This window comes from Calypte anna, chromosome 9 (genome assembly GCF_003957555.1).
Source record: "Calypte anna isolate BGI_N300 chromosome 9, bCalAnn1_v1.p, whole genome shotgun sequence".
NCBI classification, from domain to species: domain Eukaryota; kingdom Metazoa; phylum Chordata; class Aves; order Apodiformes; family Trochilidae; genus Calypte; species Calypte anna.
The window spans coordinates 20,882,203-20,900,681 of record NC_044255.1 but is presented as its reverse complement, the minus strand read 5'-3'; the positions used below and the strand labels follow the sequence as shown (position 1 = coordinate 20,900,681).

The 18,479-nt window shown below is 48.3% G+C and overlaps 1 protein-coding gene across 4 annotated transcripts in view; it reads right to left on the bottom strand.

The window, feature by feature from the left end:
* TNIK (TRAF2 and NCK interacting kinase) overlaps positions 1-18,479 on the bottom strand; it is a 145,798-nt gene that overhangs the window by 22,202 nt on the left and 105,117 nt on the right. Inside the window, exons 13-19 of one of the 4 annotated variants that reach the window (XM_030455884.1) lie at positions 14,351-14,461; positions 13,810-13,896; positions 12,472-12,672; positions 7,671-7,835; positions 5,763-6,002; positions 3,054-3,160; positions 908-1,071 (exon numbers count right to left, since the gene is read on the bottom strand). In XM_030455884.1, coding sequence (XP_030311744.1) covers positions 908-1,071; positions 3,054-3,160; positions 5,763-6,002; positions 7,671-7,835; positions 12,472-12,672; positions 13,810-13,896; positions 14,351-14,461 — 1,075 coding nt within the window. The remainder of the gene's footprint in view (positions 1-907; positions 1,072-3,053; positions 3,161-5,762; positions 6,003-7,670; positions 7,836-12,471; positions 12,673-13,809; positions 13,897-14,350; positions 14,462-18,479) is intronic. The other 3 variants (XM_030455886.1, XM_030455885.1, XM_030455887.1) reach the window with 3 other exon arrangements.

Genomic DNA, 18,479 nt, shown 5'->3' with positions numbered 1-18,479 from the left:
ACCTAGAGGAGTGATGATTTCAACGACAGACACGTCATCTTAGGGCCAAGTCATTAAAAATTCAAAGCATGGAGGCAGCATTTGTTTTAATGCTCTTCAGCCCTGGGGATTTATACCGCGGGGCTGTGCCAGAAATGCAGATGTAGGGGCTGTGTGTGCTCCAGCAACTCCTACTGTGATTAAACAGGGGAATGTAATATCTTTAAGAGTGGCTTTCAGATGAGATGGAACAATTTGGCTAGGTAAAACTAGCCAGTGTCAGCGTGGTTGCCTGGCAAAAACATTTTAGAGAAAGCTTTTTACAGGCTAATTCGCTCCCCTGCTCCCAACTCAGGCTTTGAAGGAGTAGGAAGCTCCAAAAAACCCTTTTATATACCTGCCAAAAGTGAAAGACACTCCCAAAGAAACCATCACAGGAGTGAGCTGAGGTGGATGAAGATAGGAAGCAGGCTGGAATTTGCTTTATGTTTGCCCTGGAGCATAACCCCCATCTCTTTTTGTACAAACTATTTGGCGATGTGATGCCAAGGGCAGGAGGTCACAGAATCATGACAGAATGGCTAGGGCTGGAGAGGACCCTAAAACTCATGCAGTTCCACCCCCCCTGCATGGGCAGGGACACCTTCCACAAGATCAGAGTGATCTAGGCCCCATCCAACCTAGCCTTCAACACTTCCAGGGAGGTCATGGCATCCAACATCAGCATCCAAGCAAACAGGAGTGTTGGCATTTCTGTTTTTGAAGAGGCCAGTTGGTCACAGAAGCACATCAGAAATGACCATTCCTTTAGCTTTTTAAATTTCTTTAACCAACATACATGAGCTCACAGACCTCTTGCCCCTTCCTGCTTATCAACCAAGCCTCAGAAAGAGTGCCTGCTGCTAAGGGACATTTTTGAGAACCTCACCTCTGACTCTGTTGCGCTCGCTGGAGCCAGCCTGGGAGCCAGGCTGGGAACCACCTTGGGAGCTGGGCTGGGAGCTGGGAGTGCTGGAGCTGGAGGAGCTGCCACTGCTGGTCCTCTGCAGTGGGCTCTCCACGATGGTCTCAGTCCTCCTCAGGTCCGGGTTGCTGCAGGAGCACAAAACAGAGAGGTACCATCAGATGGTGCTGTAGGCACCTCCTGGGCTTCAGATCCTTCCTATGCTGACAGGGACAGTCATTAGGTGAGGTGACACTTCCTCTGCTGGAGAACAAACTCAGCCCTGTCTTCTCCTCTACTGAGGTTCTACTGAGCCCCACTGAAATCCATGGGAGCTGAGCTAGGCATTCATGTCAACCTTTATGGAGGTGGACCACAACTAGGAGGAAAAATCAGCTAAAGCAGCTTTGCACTTGTGTTTTGCCAAATTTTGCAAAATTTAAAAGCTTCTTTGCTCAGAACTTTCCTTCAGCCTGCACACTGCATGCTGGAGTTATCTGAATTAACCACCAATATTCCTCATAAAAGCCAAAATCTGCAAATTGCTGTTAGGGAAAGAAACGTGAAGAAAGGATTTCAAATTTGCAACAAGGCTGCCAAGCACCTCTGCCACTTAATCACCCTTCCCAGCTTCCATGGCTTCACTTAAGATATCTGCTTTTCTTCCTTGGCTCCTTTCACCCCTGTGAATATACATAAATCTAGAATAAAAGTGTCCTTGCTTCACAAAGAGTGACTAACATCTCTCTGAGTATTAGATGCCTTCAGGAAATGAATTCTTATTTGGCACTGAAACAACATCAGAAGCCACGTTCAACTGGGACCAGGAGGCTTACAGGAACACTGGGCAGCCTTCACTGTGAATCCCACAAATTCCCATTATCCTTTTTAGTTTCAACACTATCACTTACTGGGACCAAGCAGTCCAATACCCCTCCACAATCTACATTGTGCTTCAGCTAATAAAAAAACAACGCTTTAAAGAATTCAAAACACTTCAGCCTTGAGCAATACAAGGAACCCATCACAATATGAACAATTTTTGTCTCATGTGAAAACAACCAACACCCCACAAAACAATAAAAAAGATTCCTCCTCCTTCTATTCCCCCTGCCAGAGACTCTAAGCTGCTGCCTGCAGCTTTGCTGATGCATGGCTGGGGCACTGAGCTGAAAGGAAAGACAAATGCTGAAACTGGTGACTGGAGGTGGCCACCAACACCACAGTGTTTGCCTTTTGACCTCAGCCTTTAAGTACAAGAAACCAAAGAGCTTCACCATGTAAGGCTACGTGGAACACACACTGACCCTGAGAAGAGCCTGTCTGAGGTTTAGAGATCTGCTCGTGATGCTCTGCAAACCTGAGACAAGCTCTGGTATGACTAAGCCTTGATTTTTTTCCTGATCAGAGCTTGTCAACTCCTCTACTCATTCTAAACCCACCGAGGGACAGCAGTGACACAGCAGAGCTGGGATATTTCATGTGCTGCAGGACCCTTCCTCAGGGTGCCACCCGTGTGTCCTGTTTACTGCCGAGCCTGAGGGCTGGGTCTGGACAAGCTAAAGGCTCCAGTCTTAGGGAATTTAATCCTTGATCTACATCTAAGAAGATTTCAGATGAGATGTATCAATGTCTGTCCCCCAGCACATTCCTCACTTGGTCATTATCTGGGGACAGCTGCTCTGATGCCTGGGAAATGTACGGTATGTGTCACTGAGGCCTCCCTGCTGCCTTGTACAGATCCCCCACATGTTGCAAGAAGGTTGCATTGCATCCCCCAGATGATGCAATGCAGCACTGGGAAAACCAGAACCTAATCCTGCTACAGGAAGTGTGCAAATTTGCATTTGACCCTGGAGCAGCAGATGCCACCTCCACACCCTGCCATGCCCAGGACTGCAAACATCCCGGCAAGCTAAACTTCCACTGATCCACGTGCTCACAGCCTCTGGACACAAAAAAAAAAAAATGCAGAAGTTCAGCCCAACTACATGAGAAGTATTACAAATCTCCCCTTGTTACCAGTCAGCACAAGCAGGGCTGAACCCCAGCCTGGCTGAGTGATGCCTGGAGAAAAGCAGGCAGCAGCAGGTTGGGATGGCTCCTGCTCGTGTCCCCTGGGTGTCCCTACCTTGCCCGAATGGGCTGGGAGCCCAGCCTGGGCCCCAGGGCACTGCCATTGCCTGGGGAGTTCTTCCTTGCCAGAGCAGGGGATATGGAAGTGGTTCGTTGAGGCACCTGGAAAAAAAAAAAAAAAAAAGAAAAAAAAAAAGAGATGTTCCCTGTCACCCAGAGCACCCCACCACCTTGAGCAGCCCTGCAGACACCTGGGAGATCACCTCTCAGCACTGCCTTAGGATTTGGTTGACAGCTGATTCCCCCCTGAGAGGGAGATGCCATATTTATGGCCATGGTGAACCACAAAGCCCTTGGCTTTTAGATGGAATCACCTGAGTGTGAGACAGAAATGAGCTGCAAAGGTGCAGTCAGGGGTAACCCCAGCAGAGGAGCCCTGAGCAGCACACAGAGTGACTTGGCTGCCACCAAACAGGGCATTTACTTCTTCAAAACCAAATGTATAAACACACGTGTACCTCTAAACAATTTAAATCCAGTTTCCTGGGTTTGTGGGGTTGGAGTCAGAATGCTTCTCATGAATGAAACAGAATGGGGTTATTTTGTGTGTGCAGGTGAACCTGGAATGTGTACATCCTTTGGAAAGCTGTGCCTTTGCTGATTGCTTTTACTTAAACACAAGCAAAGACAAAAAGACACTAACTTGTGGCAAGAAGATTTTATTTTCCTTTCAGGTGGAGTCAGGCAGTATGTAAGGTCTATGAAGAGGGTTTGCACTGTCTGTTAAAAGGATTATTCAGATGTAAAAGCCAGAAACCAAATGGCCATGGCAGGGAGTTTGGAACTAGATATCTTTAAGGTCCCTTCCGACCCAAACCATTCTATGACTATATGAAAACCCAGAAAAGTAATTTTTAAGGTAAAATTCAGACTGAGGTGCATTTCAGTAGCCACAGTGATGTTTTTAGCAGCTCAAGTTCAGCTACAACACACACCAGCTGAGAGAAGGTGTTGACCAGTGGACAAACACGAAGGGTTGGCAGTGGAGCGAGCCAGATGGATCCACCTGACTTAAACCCTGTGACCTTCTGAGCTTCAGACAGCACTGTCAAAACCCTGCTGCTGGCAGGAGAGCTCACCACCTCCACCACCACCAGAGGAAAACCAAAGCCAAGGCAGCCTCAGGTGGGTACCCCAGAGCCCTGACTTGGCCAGACCTCTGTCCCAGCAGCACAGGTTGAGTTTGCCATGGAGAGGCACAACAATACTCACCATGTGCAACACCTTGCACCCAGGAACAGAGGGCTCAGCAGGATTAGCAAAAAAAAAAAGATTAGGCTTTGTTTCTTTTCTTTTTTGGAGAATAAACACATATGTTGTTATTGGCAAGATGAAAAACATTCAGAGAGTGAGAGAGCGTTATGTTCTGTGTCATTGCTAGCTTCTGCTTGTCTCATTATTAAGGAATCTCCTCTCCAGGGAGGGGACTCTGCAGGAGGGACCTGGGGAGTTTTTCACCTTCCTCTGAAGCATCCAGCTGTAAGCACTGGCAAAAACAAGACCCTGGACCAGAGAGACAGCGAGCCCTGCCTCAAAGGGCAGTCCTCTTGTTCCAGTTTACAAACACATCAAACCCACTTTGGGCAGTGAGAGTCCTCATGGGCATTATAGCCTTTAACGTGATCTGGTGGGGACCCCTTCCAGAGCTCATGTTCCCTCAGCCAAGGGGGATAATACTCCACAGTGCTGGAAAACAGTTTTTTTTCCAAGGAGCAGGTGCTGTGGTCTCAACCACATTGCTGCAGTGAAGTGATGCCCTTCTCAAAGTGCTCAAGGATAAGCCAATGCTAAATTGCAAGGGGTTTTTCAAAATTCAGTTTAAGCCAGGCAGCCACCCTCGTACTTTACTGAAGAGTGAAGCATATGAACAGCTCCAGTAGCTCTTGGCTTGCTTTTCCCCTTAGGCTGAGCACTGATGTATCCTCTCACTTGGTGGCAGCAGAAATTGGAACATCATTAACATGTATGACAGATCACCAGGGACACCTTGCAGAGGAAAGCTTACCTGGAAGCTGGTAATTTCTTCTTAAAAAGGCAAGTCACCTTGTTAATACATAGAAAAACTGCCTCTCAATCAGGGACAAATACTGCCTTCAGTGTCACTAATCAATCTGTAATAATTTTTTCCCTGTAAAAATCCTCCCAGGCTGAGCACTGAATGGATTGAAGGGGAACTTTAATGGCCACGTTATAATTCTTCCCAAGTGAAGGTGTATAAACAATGAGATCAAAATACTGGTTCAAAAGAGTCTTAATTAAAGAGGTACAGCCAGACACTGCCAAAATGTCAATGAGTGTATAAAGCTGCTGGAGCCCTTACAAGTCTTCCATCAAATATTGATTGCAACTGGAAGCAGGGTACTGGCCTAAAAAGGACTTGCCTTATTGAGTATGACAAATTTTATGTTCCTCTAATTCTATTTAAACGGGAGGTTGTTTTTCATCCTAAGGAAAGGAGATTATTAATTTGTTTTGGCCTTCATCTGGGCTCCAGAACTTTCTTTACTGGAGGGCAACACATTTTGCAGTGCCACTTGTGCACCCGAGAGCAGCTCCACAGCCCCTGGGTGGGTCAATCCCCAGCCACGGAACCACGGGGATGGGCTCGGTCCTGCCCACTCTGCTTTGTTGAAGGTGCTGGGGGGGGGACTCAGCTCTGGGCTTGTCTCTTTGGTGTGCTGAAAGTGAGGAGCAAGAGTGTTACCTTTGGTGGAATGTCTTCCTCCTGCCGTAACCAAGAACTTCGGTCAAACTTTTCAATGCGAGGGGGCAGAGGAGGATTTTCTGAGGTGGGGTCCGAGTTCTGCCTTGGCATCTCAGTGCGGTGAGAGGTCACCGTCAGAGCCTCCTGAAACCCAGCCAGTCCCTTTGCAGGCTGTTCATGCAGTGACTGAGAGCCAGACAAGGAGCTTCCTTGGGATTTCACAGTGACCAGATGTGGAATCTAAGCACCAAGTCAAAACAGAACTATCAGTACAAAATGGGAATTAAAAAAAAAAATTAAAAAAAAAAAAAAGAGTTAAAAAAAAAAATTAAAAATTTGGTTTAAAAATAAAAATATTTCAATTAGCATTTTGGATGCACTGAAAAGCCCCCTCAGATTGAGATCAGCACTGCCTTGGTTTCAGGAACTTCTGACTTACACTGCTTTAACGCAAGATCGATTAAAAATGACACTGGCACAGCTCAGCCTTTGAAAATCAGGCAACACCAAGTTCCAGTCCTGACCACTGCTGCATGTGTAGGGTGCCACACTGACAGCCCCACCACGTTTTCTGGGTACCACCACCCTGGGAGCCAGGGCAGGCTGCTCCCTCCTGCCAGCCCCATGCCCGCCCCAGGCTCTGCCTGACACTGGCCAATGACACCTGAACCCCTAGGGTTGTGCTAATGAAGTTGGGCATGGATTTTCCTTGTTAAAAAATGGAAAAAAAAAAGGAAAAAAAAAGGAGGAAACGATAATAAATAATAATTTAAAAAAAAATCAGGAATTCTGAGGCATAGATGGCTTAAAAAAAATATCTCGAGGCATGAGTTTCTGTAGTTGGAGGTTGCAACTATTCCATGGATCAGCCCTATAGATCTAAGGGTCATGAGTGAAAGGGATACTGACATCTGGCTTGAGAAATATGAGAAATTCATAAAGTCTGAGTTTGTGAAACAGAGCTTCTCCCCAGGACCTTGTGAAGCCACACTTCTTGGATACAGCAAGGGACGTGTGTACATAGAGGTGTGTGTAGGAATGTCAACTAAAAGTTACAACCTTGTGTATGTATACATGTATCTGTGCATACATTTACATGTTTGGTCAATCCCAATGGGATCCTTGGGGAAAAAAAAAGCTGTTTAAGGGCTTTCCTGCATGTATTTTGTTTAAGGATGGCACTGTACTGCTGACCTAGAGGTGCCCACAGCACACGTGGATGGCACTTTGTTGGCACACTTTTCCACAGGAAGCCCTGGCCACGGAGCAAAGGCTTTGTACTTCCCTCTGAAATCCCCACTGGAGCCTGTGGATCCTGGGGCTGGATCAGAGCCAGCACTGACACTGGGTGCAGAGCTTTTGATGGCAGGGTACTTACAGACCTTGTGGCTGGGAAGGAATTTTTAGATGGTCATGGTGATCTATGCCCTCTCCAGATGTGTTTGTGACTGATGTCAACTCAATGAGAAAACCAAAACAAAAGACCTTGAATTAAAGCATCAAAGAAAGCAAAACCCTTAAACCCTTTTCTGATGAACCTCAGCATCGAAGCATCCTGGGTCTTTTGTACCAGGAGCTGTGAGGTTTTTTTTTTCAGTCCTTTACATAAAACAGACCCAAAGAGGAACTGCCACACTGGACCAAACCAGCAGTTCCTTTGGGTCCTCCAGCTTGTTTCTGGCAGTAACCATGATGCTTCAGAGGAAGGTATAAACCAGCGTGATGTTTCTAACACATGGAGGTGATTAGAAGAATCCACTCATGAATGTAGATGCTGTTCTTACTCACAAATACACTTCAGGCTGAGAAACCAGGGAGCAAGACACTATTTGCCTTTAACCCACTGGGTTTTTTCTCCCCTTTCCAGCATCCCCAGCATCCCAGCTCTGCTGGGGGAAGCATCATTACCTGTGGGTCCACGGGTCGGAGCAGGGGTGGGGTCCTGGCTGGCTGCACACCACTGATGCTGAAGGATTCAGAGCGAGGAGGCAGGTTGGGGTCAGAAATCCTGTTGGCCACCTTGTGGGGCATGGCCGGTGAGCTCTGGCGATTGAGCCGCGAGCGCTCCTCCACCTGCAGCGAGATGGGGAGAGTGGGCAAACACCCCAGAAAATGCCACTGCCAAGGCAGACCCAGGTCTGTGTACTCTTGAGGTCCATCATAGGTATTGGGAATATATCACGGAATCTCCAGTTGCCCAGCAGACTGCAATAAATGCATTTTAAAGGCAACAACTGTTTGTGTGTATGCGTGGTACGTGTTTCTGAAGATGGAATGGAAAAATAAAGGCAATGGGGCTCAGAGCAGTGTTTCTATCAGCTGGGGCCTGAGAAGCTCTTGATTCTTCTCAAATGTATCTTCAAGCAAGGGGAGCTTTTTCCTTCACTACTCGGAACAAAACAAGGAGTGCTTTTGTTTGATCGGGATGAAAGAATGAACGTGAATAAACACGGCAGCCAGAAATTGCCTGGTTTTGATCTAGATTTAGTGAGTCTGGCACCTTGTCATGCATGGAGGGTGAAAAAAGCTCTGTTAATGATAGAGAAATAAACCCAAAGCCACTGCTTTCAGTTGCCCTTGATGGAAATACAGTGGTTTCAGCTAACCCTGGCACTGGTGCAACCTGGCACTCTTGCAGTTATCCTGTAAGCATTGATATTACTGCAGCTTGGTCTATGCTGCACTTTTGATACCTGGAGATCTGATGTGTATTTTCATTTCTGTATCACTAATACAGGGTCGACACCCTTAGCATGTCTTGATTCCACCATGTACAATGCCTTATTGAAATGCAATCTTTACTCCAGGTTTGCTTGGGAAGAACCACAGCAGCTCTTTAAGTAAATAAATGAAATGAAAGTGGACTTGTATTAATAAAAATGAATCTTTTCCTCTTTGACATACCAAGCAGGAGTCAGAGTAAAATTCAGGTAGATTTGTGTTATGGATTCTTTCCTTTCTGGCTCATGAAGGACTATTTACCACTGCTGTGTCCTCAGGGGTCCTAAAACTTCCCCAGGCACTGCCCACCAGCTAGCAGAGGCTCTGCAAAGCTTGGTTCAACAATGCCCATGGGAGGGGAGGCCAGGATGGGAAGAAGAGCAGGGCAGGAAGGAGAAGTCCCTCTGAACAAGGGAGCAGGAACATGGGAGCCAGGTTGCTGGCCTGGTCTGGCAACATCTCCTTATCAGCCAAGCCTTAGCATGAAGGGCTTCAGGCAGAGCTGCTGCCGAGGAGGAATGTGCTGCTAATTATTGAGGGCTTCAAAGCTTGTGGAGGAGAAGACAGGAGAGTGATGAAATGGGGATGTCTACCTACTAACAAGGAGAAAGGTGCTTGGTTTCCCACTGCCAGCATCTCCTCCCTAGCACTTGGCTGCACAGGCACAGCAGAGGATGCTCTTGGGACTCTCCAGCTGTACTTGGTGGAGCCTTAGTGACTCCACCATAAGGCTCCACTTGGTGGAGCCTTAGTGACTCCACCATTAGGCAGAGAGGGTGGGAGGAAAGGAGCAGAACTCTGCAGGAATTCATCATCACTCCAGTTCCAATCATCTCTGATTGAACTCAGGATTCCCCTCAAACAGGAAGCTTCAGTGCAGGTCCCAGCAGAAGGCTGCTGGTGTTTTATTGCAACATTTCAAAGTGAGAGAAGGCTAAAAGCCACGGGGACTGTAGGAGGAGCTGATGAACACATTGCTGCAGAGAATGGCCCAGCTCCTGACTCACAGCCAAGCTCCCAGCCCCTGGGAAGATCTGAGATGTGGCAAAGCACCACAGGACCCAGCCACTGCATGAGAAGGTCTCATTAAACCTGTCCTCTCCTTTCTGCATGGCCATGTATGCCATATACCTGCCCATCCTTCAGCTGACAAAGCTGCTTTGTCACTGAGAAGTTAGTCCTGGCTACCTGCAACACTTTGTTTAGGTCCATAAGAGTCAGGAATGGTGCTGCTAATGACAGCACTAATGCTAATGCCACGACCTTGGATGGATCACCAGAAGGTCCCAACATGACATCTGAAGAGGCCTGGTTAGTTCTTGATTATAAGAGGATGTGCCTGGGCAAACAGGGCAGGTCTGGGACAGCACACAAGCTGTATCCCAAGTGACCTTCCAGTGGATAATTCTTCACTCAGAAGAAGATGCATAGAAAGGACAGCAGATGGGGATGTGCATCCATGCATGTTGGTGGGACTATTTCATCAGGCTGTTTTGCCTAGCAGAGAAAAAAAAAAAAAAAAAGATAAAACCTTGACTGTGCTCCAGGGAAGCCATGAAGGAGGCAGTACAGCCTGGAACTTGACCCTGAGCTTTGTCTTCACCACCAGGCCAGTCCCTCAACAAGAGGACACAGGGATACAATAGCAATGTGAAGGGACACAGCCTGATCTTTACGGTTTACCCCACATCTGCAGGGTCTTGAAGCCACCACATGAAGATGAGAAGGTGGGAAAACAAGTGCATAAAGGAGAGGTAAAGAGGACAGAGGGGAGCATGGCATGAGAACTCAGCTGTTGTGATCAAGCTCCTGTGAGAGAAGAGACCAAAGAGCATAAAAACAAGGCCAGTGTGGGATTTCATGCAAAATCCTCAGGAAATACCCTAGCAAGCTCTGCAGAGCCTCCAGAAATTGCAGGCTGAGCACCAGCCTTGTCTTTTCCTTGTTCCCACAGGAAAACTCAGTTTTTCTGTTAAATTAGCACACATGGGGTGGGTATGGAAATGGCTTTTACTTTAGCAAGAACCACAGCAGGATGATTAAGTATCAGCAGAAGTCTGTCTACAGCCAGCAAGGTTGGTACTTCAATATATGCAGCAAAGCAGCTGAACTGTGCTAAAACTGGGACTGGGCAGTAGATAAAACAGGGGATGGAAGCAAGAGGAGGAGTTTTGGGAAGCTCCCAAGGGGGTTGTGTCACGGCAGCACATCAAACTACTGATCCCAAGAGCAGAAAGATGCCACAGTTGCTGCTTTGAACTTTTCATTAGAAAGAGGACAGAGTGACACAGGTAAAGAATAAGAGGTTTGGAGAGCTAATTGGTTGAAGCTGGAGGTGTTCCCCAACAACAGTAAACCTCATCTTCCCTATGAATTCAGCAAAGGGTATGAGGCCACATTCTGCTGCTCTTATTCACACTATGCAGTTCCCAGCATCCTGCTTCCTGTGGTGGCATCAAACAAAAAGATGCCTCCCCCACAGAATAGAAGAAATGGGCCTCTGTGTTTGAAAAGGAAAGAAAGCTAAACCCAGCACTTTTCTCCTTCACCCCAGATAAAGGATAACATTCCTTTTTATATATCTTACAGTTTTGAAGACAGTGCCAGAGCTACTTTAGCAACATTCCAGAGGACTGATATAAAACCAGGCAATGAAAAACAGAGTTTACTCCCTTTTCCCTGCCTGCTACCCACTCTCAGAACCTCTGCAGATGGACAGGAGACCCCAGTTCAGTACAAAACCAAAAGGCAACACATAAGTGGAAGCTTCTCCTGTCAGAGGTGGCTCAGCACATCCGAAATGTCTCATCTGCAGACCCATTTAACCAAACCTCCTCTTGAACTGGAAGGGCTGGAGAATGATGCTGCATCTCCAAGAGCAGATGTTCTCTGGCACATTGCCACCAAGAGTCCAAAGACTAAATCAGAAGGGAACGAAACAGAAATCCAAGGGAGTATGAAGAAGTGGAAAGAGTTTTTGATACCCACATTTGTCTCTGTGATAGTTCAGAAATGTGAAGAACTGTTCACATTATTGGTCTTTGCTTAGCAATGGACAGCTGATTGAACTTCTTGAGCATCTGATGCCTGCTGTGTATGCAGGTACTGTGTATGCAGCTGAGGGCTGTCAAGAGGAAGGAGCAGGAGACAGCTAGATGATGGATACACATCACATCTCTGCCAGGACCAAAGAGTTTCAGACATCTGGCAGCAGAGCAGTGATTCTGCTTAGAAGAATAGGTGAATTGTTGAAAGAATTGTCTGCCCAGGAGAAGGGTTGCAAAATCAAACCCACAAGACACAAAAAGGTCTAGAAAAATTCATAGCAAAAGTGGGCACCAGCTTTATCAGAGTCACCAAAAAGCTCACAGAGTTTGCACATGATTCTGAAACTGCACTGCAGACAATGCATGTCTTCATCTTTTCAAGACTGTTCAGTCAGGCAATAATATTCAAGATCTCACAATTATCAAAACAATTCCCTTTTTTTGCTGGAGATAAAAAGAAAATTGGCAGCATGGCTTGCCTTCCTGAAAAATCATAAAGGAAGAGCAGCCCCAAGAGACACAGCCCTGATCACCATCAGAAAAGCTGTCTGATCCCTGGCTGAATATGGGGAACTGAATCAGTGCCCAGCAAGGAACCTTGCTACAACCACCCTCTGCATTCATCCCTGACTCCCAGACAACTTGTGGACACACCAGGCAGGAGAATCAGGAGCTCCTGGCAAGTTCCCAAGTCCCCAGCTACGGGATGCACCCTCCTCCTTACATGGCCTCATGAAAACCCTTCCTTCCTCCACTCTCTTTCCTTGCACAAATGTACACTCCAACGCACACACACAGTGCACTGAACTGGGAACATTTCCAGCCCAGCTAATGGCATCTGCTGGAGACCAACCCAGCAGAGCACAATCTGCCCAAGGTATTTCGGACCGAACCGCATGCCCAGCCCGATCCAGCCAAGCATCACCACGCTCCTCGCCTACCTCCTTGGCCCACGCTGGTTTCTCGCTGGCATTTATCCCTTCTTTGTAATGGTAGAGGGGTTTCTTCTCTGCTGGCCTCTGGTCCTGCCTCTGCTGCTGCTGCTGCTGCTGCAAGGACACCAGGTAGTCCCTCTCCTGCTGGAGCTGCCTCTGCAGCCTCTCCGCCTGACGCTGCTCCTCCAGCTGCTTCCGTTTATATTCCTAACCCAGAAGAAACCACTGTGAGATGAGTGCCCTGCAAACTCTGGGCTGCAAGCTGCAGATTTATCCCTTCAGATGGAAAAAGGGGCCTGAGCATCTGAAAAGCTGTCTTTTGGCAAAGCTCGCTTGACTGGAAAGACTTTGGGGGACTGAGCTGTAAAGCATCTTTCAGCAGAGCCCGTTGGGGGGATAGAGCCAGGACACTGAGGATTGTGACTCCAGCACTGGCACTTTGCCACCAGTGAACTGCTCTGTCTGCTGGATTTGGGGGGTGCCAGCACTGCCACACCAGGGAAATGCTGCGAGACCCCTTGGGGGGCTTAGACACCTGCCCAGGAGCTACCACTGACTCTGCTCAGGTTCTTCTGGAGTAGAAGAACAAAGCATCCATCTGGTGAAGTGCCCAATATCACCACCCAGCTGAAGCCAAGTTCTCTCTAGGACCAATTTATTGTACGTGGGAAGGGCTGCACAGCTGAGCCAGCTGTATGATCTTCCTGAATCCCCGTGGCTCTATGAGGTTTAGTGAATAAATCATTTTGAAAGGGCCCTTTCAAAAGACAAGGGGCTTGCATGAGGGTTTTTCTTTCCCCTAAGTAAAATTAATAGCAGGAGAGAAAAAGAATAATCCCTGCGGATTAAAAGAAAACGCAGTGAGAGTAACAGCTACCAGCTTTAAATGGGGCAACTCAACAAGAATTAAATAAAAAACAAAGAGGACATAAAGAATGCAAACAGCACTAGAGGGAATAGACTGCATTCCCGCGAGGAAATGAAAACAGAAGTCTGCACTTGGAGTATGAAAATCTGCATGGCAGGGTGGGTTTTCTGGGTGCAGGCAAGCAACAGCTAGCCCCAGCATGCTGCAAACAGCCTTCCAAGGGCTCCCATGCTGCAAACAGCCTTCCAAGGGCTCCCACAGGGTGACAGAGCGGGCTTGTCCCACTCCCCATGGCACCAGCCCCCTGGGAGAGATGTGCAGAGCAGGGGGACCAGCCCAAGGCAGGGGAACCCAGGCATGCTGGTGGCCACGGTGTCCCCTAAACCCCAGGAGGCACTGGGGGGGACCCGGGCACACGTGGGCACATGCGGACATGACACAGAAAGCTGCAAGCGTGGTTGGGGCCTCCCATTTACCAGAAGTAGAGCTTGCTCCTGCAACAACTGCTGCTGCAGGATCTCTAACTGTCTCTGCTCCTCCTCTAACTGTCGCCTGATGTACTCCTGGAGGCATGGGCAGCAAGGATCAAAGGAAAAAGAGAGAGAAGGTAAAAGAGACAGTCTTTCCCAAAAGGAAAGAGAACGAGGTGGGCATCCCCATCCATCCCACTCTAGAGCCATCAGCACCCTCCACCCCTGCCCAAAGAGCCTGGAGTGTCCACCACTCTACATGGGACCTGGGAGGAAAAAGAGTACAAACAGGGGAAGGTCAAACCCTTATTGGGAACACCACAAAACCCCACTTCAGAAACTGGCGGGTGGCAAAAACCTGCATCAAGTGATTCCACACCCGCGGGCCAGCAAGTGGATCCACACAGAAACAAATTTCAGCGGTGGAAAGCGACACACGCAGAGTTAACAATTAAGCAATTTGCTCTTGAGTGGCAAAAACCAGGAGTGTTGAAGAGAAGAGCCTGTGATTAGAGAAAGAGGAACTGCCCTGCTTCCTCCAGGCTACCTGCTCGTGCTCAGCACGCCGCCGCTCCTCCTCCCGCCGCATCTGCTCCTCGTAGTGCCGCCGCTGCTCCCGCTCCTGCTGCTTCCGTAGCTCCTTCTCCCGCCTCTGTTGCTGTGGGGGGGACAGGAGGCACAGGTCAGCACCCCCACTCCACTCCTCAGGAGCTCAAACCCCTTTTTTGCACGGTTTTTGGGGAGCCATCTCACCCAGAGACCTGCAACGCTCCAGCCTGCCCAAGGAGATGCGGTGCCAGCAGGCAGGTCCCTATGGGGTGGTAGAGGGGCTTGTTGATTCCACCTCATCCTCATGGGTGCCTGGCACCCACAGCAACCTCTGAACCAGTGCTGAACCAGGAAGACAACCTCATTTCTTCCCCCACTTGTTGGTGAAGTCCTGTGGGCAGTGCCTGGTCCATACATCCCAGCCTGCCCATCTGGGTTAATCAGGACCCAGACACAGGGAGGGCTCACCCAGGAGCCTCATGAATCCATTGCTTCTGGGGAACTCATATCCCCTTGTGAGGATGAAGGAAAGCTACTTCCTGCTGAGAGGGGAACGTGTTCCTTTTAGTGTTGGCTGACACCAGACACTAATACAAAAAACCCAAAATTTGGGTGTTTTTCCTTTGCAGAAGACAAAAGGAGCTTCCCTGGCTGTCCTCAAGCCAGCCCAGCCACTTTCCTCCTGCGTCACATCCCTTCTTCTTTGCTGGCAGCAGCCAAGGACATTTTGGGGTAAAGGGCACCCAGGTGATACCTGCAGCCCCCACACCCTCTGCTTTTAACCCAACATCACTCCTCCAGCTACCCAAGGCACCCTGGCCGCCCGCCCTGAGAAGCAGGGGCTTGCAACAAGCGAGCTGCATCTGTTTGGCCTTGGCCAGAGGTGGAGCCAGAACTGGAACCAGCAGAGCTTCCAGCAGCTTCTCACAGGAGCCACCTCTGTGTCATCCAACTTCCAAAACACCCCTGCACTGACCCAGGACACCCCCCACTGCACCCCCCACTGGCACATCAGCAGAGGGCACCCAAATGCCAGTAATGGCTCTGGGGGCTCTGCAGCTTCCCCCAGCTCCATCCCTGTTGGATGCAGCCACCTAACAAGGAACCAGCCTGCTGAAGCATAAACCTGCTCCTTTTTTCCTCATTTTTATCCCCCTCGTTTTCTTTTTTTTTTTTTTTGCTGTTGCTGACACAGGGTGCTGAGCTGACTGCAGTGGGCAGGAGGGGCTGGCAGTGCCAGGCGTTCCCTCCATCACGTGGGAGATGCCAGCTCCTGCCCAAGCTGAGTTATCTAGAGACAAAGATGCTTTGAACTGCTGCCCTGCAGTGAACCTGCACTGTAAGTGGGTGGACTTGAAATTTCTATCTGTGGATAGACATCTAGATAGATATGTTCTACACAGGTATCTATCCCTACCTAGGTATCTCTTTATGGAGACATTAAAAAGATATTATAAAGATATTATATAGATCTATCTCTATAATTGATATCTATCTAATAAAATAGATCCATCTCTAATATATATATTTATATTAGATATCTAATGGAGAGCTCTACTAGATTAGATATCATTTGTGGATAATTCTATATTCTACTCCATATCCCTACATATCTTTCTAGAGATAGATATCTATAGATAACTTTATAGTCAGGTACCTACAAAGATAGATAACTTTATAGATAGGTACCTACACAGACAGATAACTTCACAGACAGACATGTAGATATTTTAGCAGACATTTGAAGGCACTCTCACATTTGACTACAGGGAGGAGTCACCTCCTGTCTGGCTGCTCCCTGCTCATCCATCACCACCCTGCTCAGGGACCCAGCTGCTTTCCTCCATCTCAACCTTCCAGCTGCAGCTTTAGTGCCACCTAAAGCCAGATTTACCAGTGCTGTTCCACTTGCCTCAGGGAAGGAAAAGTGCATCCAACCTGAAATAACCTGATGGCTCTGGTGTGTCCCACTCCAGCACAGCTCCCAGGTCCATCAGGGATGCAGGTGCTACTCACACACATACCTGTCCTCACCAAGCACCAGCTGAATGGAGGGGCTGTTGGCAGCTTTTTGACCTCCACACTACAAACTGCAGAGGATCCACCACCAGGACATGGCAGTGGCAGCAGTGACAATAAAACAAGGGATTTGTTGGCTCTGCAAGAGCTCCCTGAGCTCCTCAGGTGGGTGTTGCTGATGGTGGTCACTGATCCAACACACCCCGGAGAACAGGTCTGACTGATGGGCTGAATGCATGCTAAGGGACTTGAACATCTCTCCTGTGAAGACAGAGAGAACTGGGCCTGCTTAGCCTTGGAAAAAAAAGGCTGAGAGGTGATCTTATTAATGTCTGTAGGTATCTAAGAGGTGGCTGTCAAGTGGAAGGGGCTTACCTCTTTTTTCGTGGTGCCCAGTAACAGGACAAGGAATAATGGGTTTAAGCTGGAACATAGGAAGTTCTACCTCAACATGAGGAGAAACTTTTTAACTGAGGGTGATGAAGCACTGGCACAGGCTGCCCAGAGAGGTTGTGGAATCCCTTTGTCTGGAGACTTTCAAAACCCACCTGGATGCATTCCTATGTGGGCTGCCCAAGCTCACCCTGCACTGCCAGGGGGGGTTATACCAGATCATCTCTTGAGGTCCCTCCCAACTCCTAACATTCTATGATTCTGTGACTCTACCCTGAGCTTCCAACCTCAGCGTGCATCACACTGGGTTTGGGGTGGGTTTTAACGTTTTTGGTCTTGTTATTTTTTAGTTAAATTAGCACACTGCTGAATAAAGCACATAATGCTTGTGTAGGCTGGGCTTGGCTGGCAGGAGGCAAGGTCCTGAATGCCACAGCTATTTCTTAAATTAAAATCATCCAGTTGGGCTTTATTTCCAATCCAGCAGGTGAACAAAGCCAAACCCCTCCAAGGAAGGAGACAAAATTGTTTTTCCCTGGGAGGAAGCACTGCACCACCATCCTTCTAGGGTACCATGAGCCCACTGGCCCCAGCAAACCTGCCCTGCTCTTGGCCTCTCTCCTGCAAGGCAGCATCTAACCATCAAACTCCCCCACACCAAAAAGCCTCTTTAACCCCAAGATCTGGGAATTGAGCCCTGCAAGCACAGTTTTCTTTCAAAGCCAGGCTCGATGCTCTTCTGGATATGGGAAGCTGCAGCTGGGCTCTTTGGGCTGAGGCTGTGAGCTGGGTGCAATATATACATTTATTGAGGCCAGGAGCACAGTGCTTCCCTTCAGCTCAGCAGTGTTTTTGTCAGGTTGCATTATAAGCAAGCCATTTGTCACAGCTGCAACAGGAGCACCTTCAGCTAAGCACAGCACCACAAAGCAGAGCTGCCTTCTCTGTATGGCCCCACTTCAGCAGCTGGCAAACATCTGGAGAGGCCCTGGCCTCCCATGTCCCTTCCACCTCTGCCCACACCAGTGCTGAGCAGTGCCAGGATGGCAGAGACCCTGTTTCAAGTAGGGATGAAGATTAGTGAGATGATGCAGCTGAAAAGTGCATGTGGAGAAGACAAGTAGGAAGTAAAAAAAAAAAAAAAAAGGGAGTGATTCTAAGATTTCTCATTATTTCTTTCCTTTTCTCCTTGTTTTCTGCCCTTCCTCTCCCACTGTGAATGCACACTTCCCACGTTTCTCCATGCCTGAAACTACGATGTGTATTTACACTCTCCAGATCTATTATTCATGCTATGCAAGAGCACCAATTAATTAGGGCTGCATGTATATAGCTCCACAGGTACAGCTGTATGTAGCTGCCTGTAGGCCAGAATGGGATCTTATTTGCACTTGCACTAGAAATGACAGGTTTGAAATATTGATGAGGGAGGACACACAAAGGTGAAACCTCTGATGGGGAGGCCCTTGGGGGCCTGGCATGAAACAAGGACTTCAAAGGAGCAAGCTCATTTTGCTGGATCAGACACAGGTAGGACTATGAGCACTCAGTCAGCTGGAGCTGCTCCATGATCCCAACAAGCTCAGAGGGGCACTGGCACTTGCAAGAAGGGGTTCCTGGAAAACTTGGCTGCTGCTCCCCAACACAAGCATAAGGCAGCAAAGAAGTGGATGGGGAATTCCAAGTGACAAATGAAAACAAATATTCTAGGTGGC